Source organism: Natator depressus, chromosome 11 (assembly GCF_965152275.1).
Source record: "Natator depressus isolate rNatDep1 chromosome 11, rNatDep2.hap1, whole genome shotgun sequence".
Lineage (NCBI taxonomy): Eukaryota > Metazoa > Chordata > Testudines > Cheloniidae > Natator > Natator depressus.
Genome location: NC_134244.1, coordinates 6624156 through 6637633, shown reverse-complemented (window position 1 = coordinate 6637633; position 13478 = coordinate 6624156). Strand labels below are relative to the sequence as shown.

General features: G+C 43.5%; 1 protein-coding gene across 2 annotated transcripts in view; it reads left to right on the top strand.

The window, feature by feature from the left end:
• The window catches only part of CNTNAP5 (contactin associated protein family member 5), a 420028-nt gene that overhangs the window by 203532 nt on the left and 203018 nt on the right, over positions 1-13478 (top strand). For both annotated transcript variants that reach the window (XR_012641395.1, XM_074967062.1), the window contains exons 5-6: positions 3197-3400; positions 7173-7357. Coding sequence is in view for 1 of the 2 variants with exons in the window: in XM_074967062.1 (XP_074823163.1) it covers positions 3197-3400; positions 7173-7357 (389 nt within the window). In the remaining variant the exon portion in view is untranslated. The remainder of the gene's footprint in view (positions 1-3196; positions 3401-7172; positions 7358-13478) is intronic.

Sequence of the window (13478 nt, the reverse complement as noted above, 5' to 3'; positions counted from 1 at the left end):
CGGGGCATGGATCAGTGTTTACTTCACACTCCCCATCAGTACAGGGCCCAAGCCAGGGAAACTAACAATCCAGCTAAGGCTTCAGTGATGAATCCTCGTCATGTGCTACCCGAGGCACATTGCGCATACTCTAAGAAGAAGATGGGTGGTATCGTAAAGCATGTGTGATGCTGTTGCCTAGTGGAAAACTGAAAGTGGCCAGTGATGCATGACCCTCATAAGGTTTAGGTGTTTGGTTCAGTTGGGGTAAGTATCTAAAAGTTTGGATGCTTATCTGGATATCTTTTATTGACATCTGGTCCCAAGTCCTGTTCTAACTTGGGCTCCTGCAGTGTTCCTGTTTTAGTGAGTTACAGGGGCATAAATAAAGAGCAGAATTTGGTGCTCTAAGTTGCAAAATACATCCGAAATCTAATATACAGTAGCTTTCTGTGACCGGGTTAGTCCCTTTAAGGGCAGTAGGAGCTAGGGGCCAGCCCACCCCTACCCTGTAGTCCTGGCCCTTTAAGATTTTTGGGCGGTCATATAGACACAAGGACCTAAGAAATAGGAGATATCGGTAGAGATGAAGCAGTTCTGGGAATAAGTAGTGTTTGCAGGGGGAGGGGGGGAGAGGAGAACCTGTTGTTGTTTCTTTAAGGGCTGGGACCAGGAGCCCTGGTTTGAGATCTGGCAAGGGGACCAGCATATATGCTGTCTCCTCCCTCATAGCAGTGGAGACTCCAACTGGAGAAGGTCTGCCTGCTAAGCCCTCCCAATCTGAGCGTGAAAGGATTAATTGGGGGAAAAGGGTCAGCTGGATAAGTAGCTGTTTGTGGTCCTGCTGGTGACCTAACCTACAGCCCAGCTTCCAGGAGGAAAGCAGGGGACCCCTGTCTTCTGAAGGGCATTAATAGCTGCCTGAATTACGCAGCTCTAGTTGGAGGGCTGAGGCTTCCTGAACAGGGGGAAGGAAACTTTCCTGGGACTCTTATATGGGCCCAAAGTGGGTGAGAACTTCAGAGACAAAAGAGTAGTTTGTACTCACTAAAGAAAGTTGTTAAACCAGACCACACAAAGTAATCTGGTCTGGGTAATTGACTGGAAGAACCCGAGTGGCCACTGAGGTCAGTGCCCTGCAGGGCCATGAGGGGGCACAAGGGATGCACTCTGGAGGCGACCACAGCATTCCCGTTTCTTACAAGGTTTCCAGTGCTTCCTCTTGGTCCTTAACTCTCTGTAAAGCCCCATGTGAAGTTATGGTGCTATAGATGCACTAAATACCATGTTTCTGAGGTATCTTCTCAGTTGTCCCAAACCATGTTTGTTCTATGATTATTACAGCAATTAGAAACATTTAGCCAGATATCAGTGTGATATCAAACATGCTATCATGCTGACATCTAGAAGTCACTGGTGTCAGGGTGCATGACAACAAATCATTGGCTCCTTTGTGAGTTTTGTCATCATTTTTAAAGATGAACTCCTTAAAAGCTTGGTCTGAAGTTGCCCCACACTCCAGTTTATCTTGTCTAAAGAGGAACTAGCAGAGTTGTCCCTACTGGCCGAGCTGTGGTGACGTGGCTCCAAAAGGATGTGTTTGTGACAGCTCAGTTAATCTGCCCATGTGGCCTGTTAACAGAGTGTAGAGTGGATGCTAAGATGGGTTATGAGAATTATAGACGCCTTACCCCTTTAAAAGTGTTCTGACATTACATTGGAATGATACCTCCAGCCAAGGTCAGAAGCATGCTTGGTAAGATCATCATTGACATGCGGATACCCCTAGGAAGGAGGAATATTTATTTGAGTTAAGACTATGTTTTTTTGGTTACAAAAGTGGAGGGAGACATATCTAAGGTATAGATACAGCTTCATAGAGTCTTTCATAACATAGGAAAAACAGAACACCACTGGCCATCACGTACAGCCCCCAGCTAAAACCTCTCCAGCACATCATCAACGATCTACAACCTATCCTGGAAAATGATCCCTCACTCTCACAGACCTTGGGAGGCAGGCCAGTCCTCGCTTACAGACAGCCCCCCAACCTGTAGCAAATACTCATGAGCAGCTACACACCACACCACAGAAACACCAGCCTAGGAACCAATCCCTGTGACAAACCCCGTTGCCTACTCTGTCCCCATATCTACTCTAACGACACCATCAGAGGACCCAACCACATGAGCCACACCATGAGGGACTCATTCACCTGCACATCTACTAATGTGATATATGCCTTCATGTGGCAGCAATACCCCTCTGCCATGAACATTGGCCAAACCAGACAGTGTCTATGTAAAAAAATAAATGGACACAAATCAGACATCAGGAATGGTAACATACAAAAGCCAGTAGGAGAACACTTCAATCTCCCTGGACGTTCTGTAACAGCTTTAAAAGTAGCCATCCTTCAACCAAAAAACTTCAAAAACAGACTACAAAGAGAAACGGCAGAGCTACAATTCAGTTGCAAATTTAACACCATTAATTTGGGCTTGGAGAGGGAGTGGCTGGCTCACTACAAAAGCAGCTTTCCCTCTCTTGGTATTGACACCTCCTCGTCAATTATTGGGAGTGGACTACATCCACCCTGACTGAATTGGCCCTGTCAACACTGGTTCTCCACTTGTAAGATAACTCCCTTCTCTTCATGTATGATGTTGCCTGCATCTATAATTTTCACTCCATGCATCTGAAGAAGTGGGTTTTTTACCCATGAAAGCTTATGCCCAAATAAATCTGTGAGTCTTTAAGGTGCCACCGGGCTCCTTGTTGTTTTTGTGGATACAGACTAACACAGCTACTCCCTGATAGGAAAAACTGGAACAGCAACTGGGACTGTGCATTTGAAGCAGTGGCTAGCTGTTCTGAATGTTTACATCTGTTTACATCTGTTCTTGGGATGTAAACAGTAGACAGGGCAGGACATGGCTTTGGTGGTGGTGGGGTGTCTGGTATGATGAAAAAGCAGGCAGATGAAAAAATCTTAACATAACAAAAGGGAATCATGAAAAGAGGGAAAAAAATTACACAGGACTGATGGCCTAAATAAGTGAAGCTGATGGAAAGGGATAGTGGACTAGGTGTGGCATGGTGTGGTGGTTTCTATATTTCTCATGTTCTGAGTGCCCCCAACTGCCAGTGAAATCAAGAGAGACTTCAACGATAATCCACCTCTTTATGTTTTCATCTTCCTTCTTTTCCCCCTTAGAATCGGACATAGCAGATTTTGATGGCAGAAGTTCCCTCCTGTACAGATTCAATCAGAAAATGATGAGCACCTTCAAAGACGTGGTTTCCCTGAAGTTCAAGAGCATGCAGGGGGATGGAGTCTTATTCCACGGAGAGGGACAGCGCGGAGACTACATCACACTGGAGCTGCAGAAAGGGAAGCTCTCCTTGCACATTAACCTGGGTAGGAGCTGATATTTTTGTTCGTTACCATGAGAGTTGTTTTCCATTTCCTTTCATGATTTGTATTTCGGCAGCACTCCAAAGCCCCAACTGAGATCAGGCTTCATTGTACTCGGTGCTGTGTATACACACAGCAAAAGACAGTACCTGCCCCACACGTTTTGCCGTCTGAAGAGACAAGACAACGAGTGGGATGGGAAATAGAGAAGTGAAGTGACTTGCCTGCAGTCACACAGCAGGTCAGTGGCAGAGCCAAAAATAGAACCCACATCTCCTGAGTACTACACTACCTTTATTTTTCTAGCTGCAAATATTGTTGCCTGTTTGATCTACATCAGGCCTCGGGGGGATTCAGTTGGAATCTCAACTACAATTTCCTCTCTCTGCTTAGAGAATGATTCCTTTTTAAGTTCATCATTTCAGAGCAGGGATCTGTCGAAGCTCTGCAGGTAGCCATCCAGTCTTGTTTAGCATTCGGCTCACCGTTTCTGTGGCTTCTCTCCAGCAATAAGTCTAGGCTGGGTAGTTTCCATTCAGGATGAAAACGGGTCTTCCTTTCCCTGGAACAGAACCCCTCTTTGGATGAAGCATGCTAACCTCTGTGTTGTCATTGCTATATGTTCAGAAAAAGGAAAAGAAACCTAAGGGAAAATGTTGGCATGTGCTGGAAAGCAGAATTCGCCTGCATCAAAACAACAGCTTCAGATCAGTAGCACTAGAAAGCTGAGAAATATCCAGCTGTTGCAGGGGAAAACTCCATCCCATCATCCTGCTTTTTAAGCTTTCAATAAAATATGCACGGGCTTTGATTCTTTTCTTTATTTAAGGTGATTTTAAGACACCTTTTTGGTCTCTTGAGTCCTGTTACCAATCTGAACTCCTGGTGCAAATTAGAGCAACCTCAGCGCTGCTGTAGCTTATCTTTGCTTCCCAGGAGCCCAAGGAGATGTTCTGGCAGTCAAGGATTGCTGGAGATGAGGGAAGCCTTGTCCACGCCTCCTTTTACGCAAGACACACTCCCTCACACTGAGAGTGTGGAGGTTTGGATTAGGAGCCACTACAGTGACTCTGCACCTCTTGAGGGTCTCCTTATAGAGGTTAAAATGGCTTTAGGGCTGCTTTGCTGCATAGGCACTGTTGAAGTTCTGATTCCATCTCTGATTTTGTTCTAATTCATCTAGCAATAATGTTACTTAAATGTGAACTGCTTGTGTGGATCTGTGCTATTCTTTCTCAAAATGAAAAGCACCTGATACTAGCACCTGGTGTACCCAAAGGGTTCAGGAGTTTGAATCCGCTCCTCAAATGTAGGTGCTTCTCCAAAGCTCTTCAGAGGTGTTTGGTCTGCAAAGCTGACCAGGGCAAGCTTTCTAGGGAGATTTCTTGTATTTCTTTGTAGGGCTGAAGATGCCAGGAGAACAGCCTTTCTTGAAGTATTGTGGTGCTTTTTGCTTCTGGGCCTGGCTAGAGCCAGGCAGTGCTAAGGCATGGAGTCCCATCAGTGTGTGGTCAAGTTGGGTTTGAGGGATGAGGGACGGTTTGGCTCAGTTCTTCTTTTGTACAAAGCTGTTTGCGTTTCCCAAGTGAATACGTCACATATAGATATGTCAGTGGGAGGAGGTACTAAAGCACTGCACAGCTGGATTTTATATGCCACAGGGCAGATCACTGGAGTGAACACACTCTCTGTACAATATTGGGGGGGGAATCCAAAACCCTTGGCCTTTCCTTTAGCAGAAGTCATAACTCCTGAGTAATTCAGCACGGGGACATCTATAGGTCAGAGAGAGTATTTGCAAATCTGTTCCTTCTTTTAGCTGACTGCTCTCTGGCAGGGCTTCACTTCAGTGGCTCAGAATGTGAGTGGTTGATTTGATTTAAACCGTGGAATAATAGTGAACAACCCTGAAGCCATTGAGTCATAGTTGTGGCTTAGTGCAATTTAATACTTGTGATTAAAACAATGTGGTTCTGTATCACGTAGGAACCTCCACGCACTGTCTCCTGGACCAGGAAAAAAGGGTTGTCCATACTAGTATGATGACCCCTGCTGGAAGTGTTATCAGCGGGGACAGAACGCAGACCCTCTTGATCTAAAAGCTTGAACCCCTAATGCTTGTATTTTAACACTCCCGTACAGAAAACCACTAGAGGGGACAAAGGCATTGTGTTAATATGGGTTACTTTAGGTTCTGTTGCTCCAGATTTCCCAGCATCAGGATCACTGATGGTAGCACTGGTGGGACCAATTGTGTAACCCTGCTCATAGTGTGGCTGCATGAGATTGATGCGTAAAATGCTGGAGGCCAGTGGTGCCACTTGTATGCTACAGTTCCCATTTTCGTTATTACCAGTGGAGCTGAATCCTGCGTAGCCAAAGTGGGAAGTTTTAGTAAAACTCCCTAGTGTAGACAAGGCCAGTGTAAAATGAGTCAGCATCTATTTCTCTTCTCAGCTTATGTCTGTGAGAGTTAGCAGAAGTTGTCCGACAATTAGAACAAACTGAAATCATTAAAACAAACCTGGTAAATAATAACTTTTTCCACCGCTCTTCGTTTGTTTTTACATAAACTCATTAATTGGCTTTGTACACAACTAATCTTTTTTCCTTGTTTTTTTAGGGTCACATTGATAATGCTATATTCCTGTTATTCATTATCTGTAAGCGTATAGTGCAATATGCATGCAAAAGATCCATTTCAGAATGAAGCTCTAAACGCTGGATTCTCTGACACCGTTGGTTTCTCGTCTCCCTTCAGAAAAAGCTCTACTTTTAATTTACGAATAAAAGCGTGATACCATAGTTGGTTGCATTGCTGTGAGATATCACGTCTGTTTACTCTGGGACCTAAAATAGAGCTTTCATGAGCCACAAAATTTGAATCTGGATTTTGACTACCACAAAGTGTGTGTGTCAGGGGAGGCAAGTTTTGGATCCAAGGTTTTTATCTTATACACAGCTTGACTAATCATTTTGGAATGTGCATCCTTCCATTTCCACTGATGAATAGAAAAGAAGAGAATGCACAGTAGAGACCAGAAGCTCTGAAATCTTAAGTCAGGAACCTGGCTAGAAAACAGAAAAGCACTTAGCTCTTTGAGATCTGGGCCTGTTTATTCTCTCACTGGAATTGGACTCTGAACTCGGTTGCACTGCTGTGCAACTGGAGTTACTCCACAGACGTCAAAGGAATGATCCCACATTTTTTCTAGTGCAGTGGAGACTAAGACCTGGCCCTCTGTAAATATCTATTCTTGTTTAGATTTCCAGTGCCACGTGGTCTAAAATGTTTTCTCCAGGGAGGGTTAAGTACAATTTGTTGTTAAAATGGGGGGAAAAAAAAAGTGATGACTGAAATGTCAAGAGTAATTAGACTGTATGTTTGTGGAAATCCACAGTTGTGCTACATCTGTTCCTTTAATGGGTGGCAGATTTTTGTGTAAGCCAGATGGCGTTCTTAAAATGTTAGGCTCTCTACTGCCCGTCAGACCTGAGTAACAGGCAACAGAACAGGTTTGGCAGTGCTGCCATGTATGACGACTTACACAGCAACCTGGGAAAATCCCCCTCCGTATTCCTGACCAGGGCATTGGGGCAGCCGAAGAAGAGACTGTCCCCAAAGAATCCAAGCCAGGTTTACCCTGGGCCCTGTTTCTCTTGGGGCAGGACACTAGATACCTCGTTAGTAGCACATAGACGCAGAAGCCTTAATGCTTCAGTTCAAAAGTCCAGGGCTCGCTACAGTGTCCTCTGTCTGCGTCTGCCCCCGCAGGAGATTCCAAGCTGCGTTTCAGTACCAGCCACACACCAGTCACCCTGGGCAGCCTCCTGGATGATCAGCACTGGCACTCGGTTCTCATCGAACGATTCAACAAGCAAGTGAACTTCACGGTGGACAAGCACACGCAGCATTTCCGAACCAAGGGGGACTCGGACCACCTGGACATTGATTATGAGGTGTGTTGAGTCTTTTGGGTTATATCTTTGGAGACAGGTATGAGCTCGGCGAACGCTCAGTCGCTGGGCTGGTTTTGTCAGCAGTAGGGATCTCTCTCTAACCTGTTTCCCTTCTCCCCTAAAACTCCTTTCGTGGTTAACCAGCCTGAGTCATGGCACTTCCTCTGTGTGTCTGATGCTCTAGGGACATGGGCAGTCTCTGGGCAAGCAGAGTTGGAATGTACGTCAGCCCATGTGCTCGTTTGGGACTCAGCAGGCACAGCCTTCCACGGTGGAAAGGTCGTGCTGCGGCAGAATCCCAAGGAGGAATTCCCGCGGATTCAGAGGGAGTGTGTGCTGCAATGGCAACTCTACAACTGTTTTAATGGCTGTGTCACACACTCTCCATGCACATGAGTAGCTCTGGTGGCCATGGTAGAGAGAACATGGTCCTGTCCTTAACTCATCCCTACATAGCCCAGCCAGAATGCAGCTGCCTCCACAGAGATGAAAGGTGACTAGAAAGCCTCTTCTCTCTAGGGAGGAGTGGTATAGGTGATCCCTACTTCACCAGTGCTTCCTTGAGCTGAACGAGGGAGAAACATCCTCCCCAGCAGGAAACCTGGTTCAGAGGCCAGGCTGGCAAGGGGAGGTGTATTTCACCCTCCCCACTACTCGGGTCAGCCCTGTACTCTCTGAAAAGTGCATGCAAAGCCTTTTAGAACTGTTGTCTCATCAGGTGTATGTTTAGCTATTTCCTGATTATAATCACAATGCTCCCATTTCCCACCCCCACTTGAGTATTTCCTGTGTTCCTTTTCATCATGCTGTTCCTGATGAGCAAGTTCCAGGACCGTGCAGAGCATGGTGTTGTGTTTGCACAGCCAGAGCCGTCATCCTTATTTGAATGTACTACACTGGCATCGCTCACTGTTGTTCAATCAAAGTCTTCTTGTCTGCGCTTTGGATTCTTTTCTCTTTAAAGGATCCACTCCCAGCGTGTCCTGAGTGCAGAAACCAGATGGCTTAACAGCAGCACTTATGCACATGCAGGTGCTTAGCGCCTCAGGGTTTCCCTTTGTCAGTTACCCCAATGTTCTAGCCAAATTGTTAGACGCTCCTTCCCTTTCTGTCATTGCCTGGTGCAGAGAGGAAGAGAGACATTTGTGCTCACTGGCACTAATTAATAATTCTCCTGCACCCAGCCAGATGCCAGTGTCACTGCTTTCATTAAATCCTGTCTCAAAGTTCATATTTTACCAGGTAAAATCCTGACTCCATTAGCATTGACGGTAGTTTTGCCATTGACTTCAATGGGGCCAGGATTTCATCCACTGGTCTCATGCCCTTATCTTTGGTGGTGATGTAGCTGTTTGGGAAGTTGACATAAGAACAGCGTAGATGGTGGTGTGTTCTTTCATTCCCATTAGGATATGCCTTGGGATTTTGTTCAGGAAAAGGAGTCTTTCAGGTTAATTCTGATGGTCTCATACTAGCAAACTGGTGAACCAGCAACATATTGCCATGGTTGCTTAGATTGCAGGTAGCTCTCAAGTATGGATGGGCCAGCTCTTGAGATGTACTTTGGTGTCATTGCAGCTTTCTGGCTTATTCCTAATAAAAATAAATGTTCTGGTATTCTGCTGTAGTGATTTAAGCCATGGCAATAACAGAAATGCAGGCCTTGCTGTTTAGAACCTCAGAACAGCATTGTACGTGTTCTAAGAGATTACAAAAAGATTTGGATTCTTCTACTCTGTGAAAGATGGGACACGATCTACTTTTGGGAAACTCGCAAGTAGATTCATTTAGCAACAGATCCTAATCAAATCCATGCTTCTTTGTAAATGATGTTGCATTATTATATATTAATATTTAATATTCCAGTCACACTCAGAGACCCCAGTCAGGAGCAGGGTCTCGTTTTGTTATGTGCGGTACAAACATATACAAATACAAGTTCTGTGCTTCAAAGAGCTTAAGATCTAAGAAGACAAGTGACATATGACAGCTAGTGGGAAGAGGGACCCAGTCAAATGAATACAAAGTTTTATATACACAATATACTTTAAAAAAAAAGTTATAAATAGATAAAATATTGGTCTGGTTCTTAAAACTGGTAAGATCCTACAGCTTTCATTGACTTTGTTGAGATTTATATTGTGGTAGTGTCAAGAGACTCCAGCAGAAACTGGTGGTTCATAAGAATGGCCATACTGGGGCAAAGCAATGGTCCATCTTGCCCAGTATTCTGTTTTCTGACAGTGGCAAGTGCCAGATGCTTCAGAGAGAATCAAGAAAACAAGGCAATTATTAAATTATCCATCACCTATTGTCTAGTCCCAGCATCTATGCAGATATTTAGGGACATCCAGAGCATGGAGTTACGTCTTTGACTATCTTGGCTAATAGCTGTTGATGGACCTATCCTCCATGAATTTATCTAATTTTTTTTGGAACCCAGTTATACTTTTGGCCTTCACATCTTCCCTTGGCAATGAGATTCCCACACTGACTGTGCATTTTGTGAAGAAGTACTTCCTTTTGTTTGTTTTAAACCTGATGCCTATTAATTTCATCGTGTGCCCCCTGCTTCTTGTGTTATGTGAAAGAGTGAATGACACTTCCCTATTCACTTTCTCCACATAACTCATGGTTTTATAGACTTTTATCATATCCTTCTTTAGTAATCTCTTTTCTAAGGTGAACAGTCTCAGTCTTTTTAATCTCTCCTCATATGGAATGTGTCTCATACCCCTGATAATTTTTCTTGTCGTTCTCTGCACCTTTTCCAGTTCTAATATACCTTTTTTTAAAATGGGGTGACCGGAACTGCAGGCACTGTTGAAGGTGTGGATGTACCATGGATTATATAGTGACATTATGATATTTTCTGTCTTATTGTCTACCCCTTTCCTAATGGTTCCTAACTCATTAAGTGGATGTTTTCAGAGAACTATCTACGATGTCTGCTAGATCTTTCTTGAGTGTAACAGCTAATTTAGACCCCATCATTTTGTATGCATAGATGGGATTATGTTTTCCAATATGCATTACTTTGCAGTTATTCACACTGGCATTTCATCTGCCATTTTGTTTCCCTACCACCCAGTTTTGTGAGATCCCTTTGTAACTCTTTGCAGGCAGCTTTGCACTTAGCTATCTTGAGTAATTTTTTTTCATCTGCAATTTTTCCACCTCACTGTTCACTGCCTTTTCCACTTCGTTTATGAATATGTTAAGCAGCACAGGTCCCAGTACAGATCCTTGGGGATCCCCCCCACCATTTTCCTCTCTCTAATCTGAAAACTGACCATTTATTCCTACCCTTTGTTTCCTGTCTTTTAACCAGTTACTGATCCATGTGAGAACCTTCCCACTTATCTCATGCCTACTTACTTCACTTAAGAGCCTTTGGTGGGGGACCTTGTCAAAGGCTTTCTGAAAGTCAAGATGCACTGTATCAACTGGATCACCTTTGTTCACATGCTTGCTGACTCCCTCAAATAATTCTAATAGATTGCTGAGGCATGATTTCCCTTTACAAAAGCTGTGTTGACTGTTCCCCAATATACCATGTTCATCTTTGTTTCTGATAATTCTGGTCTTTACTATAGTTTCAACCATTTTGCCTGGTACTGAAGTTAGGTTTGCTGGCCTGTACTTTCTAGGATTGCCTCTGGAATCTTTTTTTAAAAATTGGCATTACATTAGCTATCCTTCAGTCATTTGGTACAGAGGCTGATTTAAGCAATAGGTTACATACCTAAGTTAGTAGTTCTGTAATATCACATTTGAGTTCCTTCAGAACTCTTGAATTAATGCCATCTGGTCCTGGTGATTTACCAATTTTTAATGTATCAGTTTCTTCCAAAACTTTCTCTGTTGATGCCTCAATCTGGGACAGTTGCTCAGATTTGTCACCTAAAAGAATGGCTCAGGTGTGGGAATCCCCCTGACATCCTCCGCCTTGAAGACGATGCACAGAATTCATTTAGCTTCTCCGCAACTGTTAGTCTTCCTTGAGTGCTCCTTTAGCACCTTGAGCATTGCACGTGGCCCTGTCGAATTTCAGAGCGAGGAATTTGTATGTCCTCCGAACTTCTGGAAATCTAGCTATGAGTCCTCACCATCCTGCTCCGCAAGCTTTCATCAATTTGTTGATTTCTTATATGCTTTACAACAGTGGGACTGAGGAGGTACTTGAAGCAGAGAATCATGGCTAGAATTGGGTGACAATTTTTGAACAAAAGTTTTTTTAAGTGTAAAATGGCCCTTTTTAAAAAAAATAATTATTATTTTTGTGAAAAACTTTGTGAACATTTTATTTTCTGAAATTTTCCAGATATTTTTTCAGAACTGATGAAAAACACCATACACAATGTTTTTTTTTTTAAATTTCTTTAAACAATTTAATTTAAACAATGTAAAAGTCTAATTGTCTTTGCAAGGTGCTTTCAGATCCTTGTAGACTAAGTGTAAGTAATTATCATTCTTTGACGTATGTGTGTGACGGAGAGGGGGTTTAGAGAAAACCAGCAAAAATGAGTAGCAGAGTGTGCGGGAATGACTCATGAGGAAAGACTAAAAGAACAAAACATTGTTTGGATGAACCACTACTAGGGGTGGTAGGAACAAGATTAATTTCTGGAAGCATTTGAACCATGTAGGACCCTCCATACGAGGAGATGAAAACAGATATGGTAAGTGGTTATAACTTGGAGTTAAGAAATGCAATTTAAGAAAAGGAAAATGTAGGCTGGATTGTGAAGCGGAAGACAATGCAGTCTAATGGAAGGTTTTTTTCAGCAAATTTAGGGGATTAAAGGCCTCGCTAAATGTAATACAACCATGAGTTTGGTAATTAAAATTATTACTGATCACTAAGGAGATATGTTGTCTCAATAATTCAGCACTGTAATTGATATTGATTTCTGCTTTTTGTAGAAAATTCTTAAGCAGGAGACTTAAAAGAACAGAAAATGAAAGAAAAATGAGGGTGATTTCAAGTGATTTCATCAAGAAAAATGATTCTCAGCTACAAAAAGCATTGCTGTTGCATAACCCTTCATGCCAATAACAAACTTGCAAGTGATGCAGAGTTGAAAACTATTTCACTTTTTATTGCCTGGTGTAATTATCAATAAATACAACCAAGGCTCAAGTTGATGAATAAAATAAAAAGTGAAATAGTTTTCAACTCTGCATCACTTGCAAGTTTGTTATTGGTGTGAAGGGTTATGCAACAGCAATGCTTTTTGTAGCTGAGAATCATTTTTCTTGATGATGAAATCACTTGAAATCACCCTCATTTTTAAGGTCAGGCTTGACAAAGCCCTGGCTGGGATGATTTAGTTGGGAATTGGTCCTTCTTTGAGCAGGGGGTTGGACTAGATGACCTCCTGAGGTCCCTTCCAACCCTGATAGTCTATGATTTACAAAGCAGTGCTCAAGGTTTTATCCATCTTCCATTTACTTTTATGCCTAGTCTAACCTAGCTTTTTTTTTTTAATACCACTCCCCCCGAAAATCCCACAGTTGCAACGACTGGTACACCCCAGCCTTGGGAGCACTGCTGGACTCACTAGTATAGACAAGGCTCCAGTGGCCACTGGAATTCGTACCACTGTCCTGTAGGCTACGTGTGTACAGCAATTAGACTGCAGCCCATGTGTCTGAACTAATTCTGACCTAGTGAAGCCATGGCAGCAGAGGTTGCAGCTACTTGAGTGGCTTCACTGCTATTGTTCAATGCTAGCTAGGTCAAAGGCAGCTCGGCTACATCTCCACGTGCTGTAGACGTACCTGTAGAGGTTGAATGTAGATGTGGCACAACGACCAAGCTCTCGCTCCAGCCAGTGCGGTGCTGTGGGTATACCAGACACAGACGTATAAACACTTGTGGCTGCAGAAGCCTTATCTACACTATAACATTTCCATTGCTGCTGGCACTGGTAGGAGCCATGGGAATTTCACTGAAAATGGGTCAGCACAGAGTAGACACAGCCTTAAGGGATGTCCCCACTTAAAAATTAGCCACAAGGCTTTGAAAATTAGCCAGAGGTTTGGGTTGGGATTTTCCTAAGAGCCAAAGGGAGTTACGTATCCAAGGATTCTGGGCACCTTATTCCCCTGGACTCCT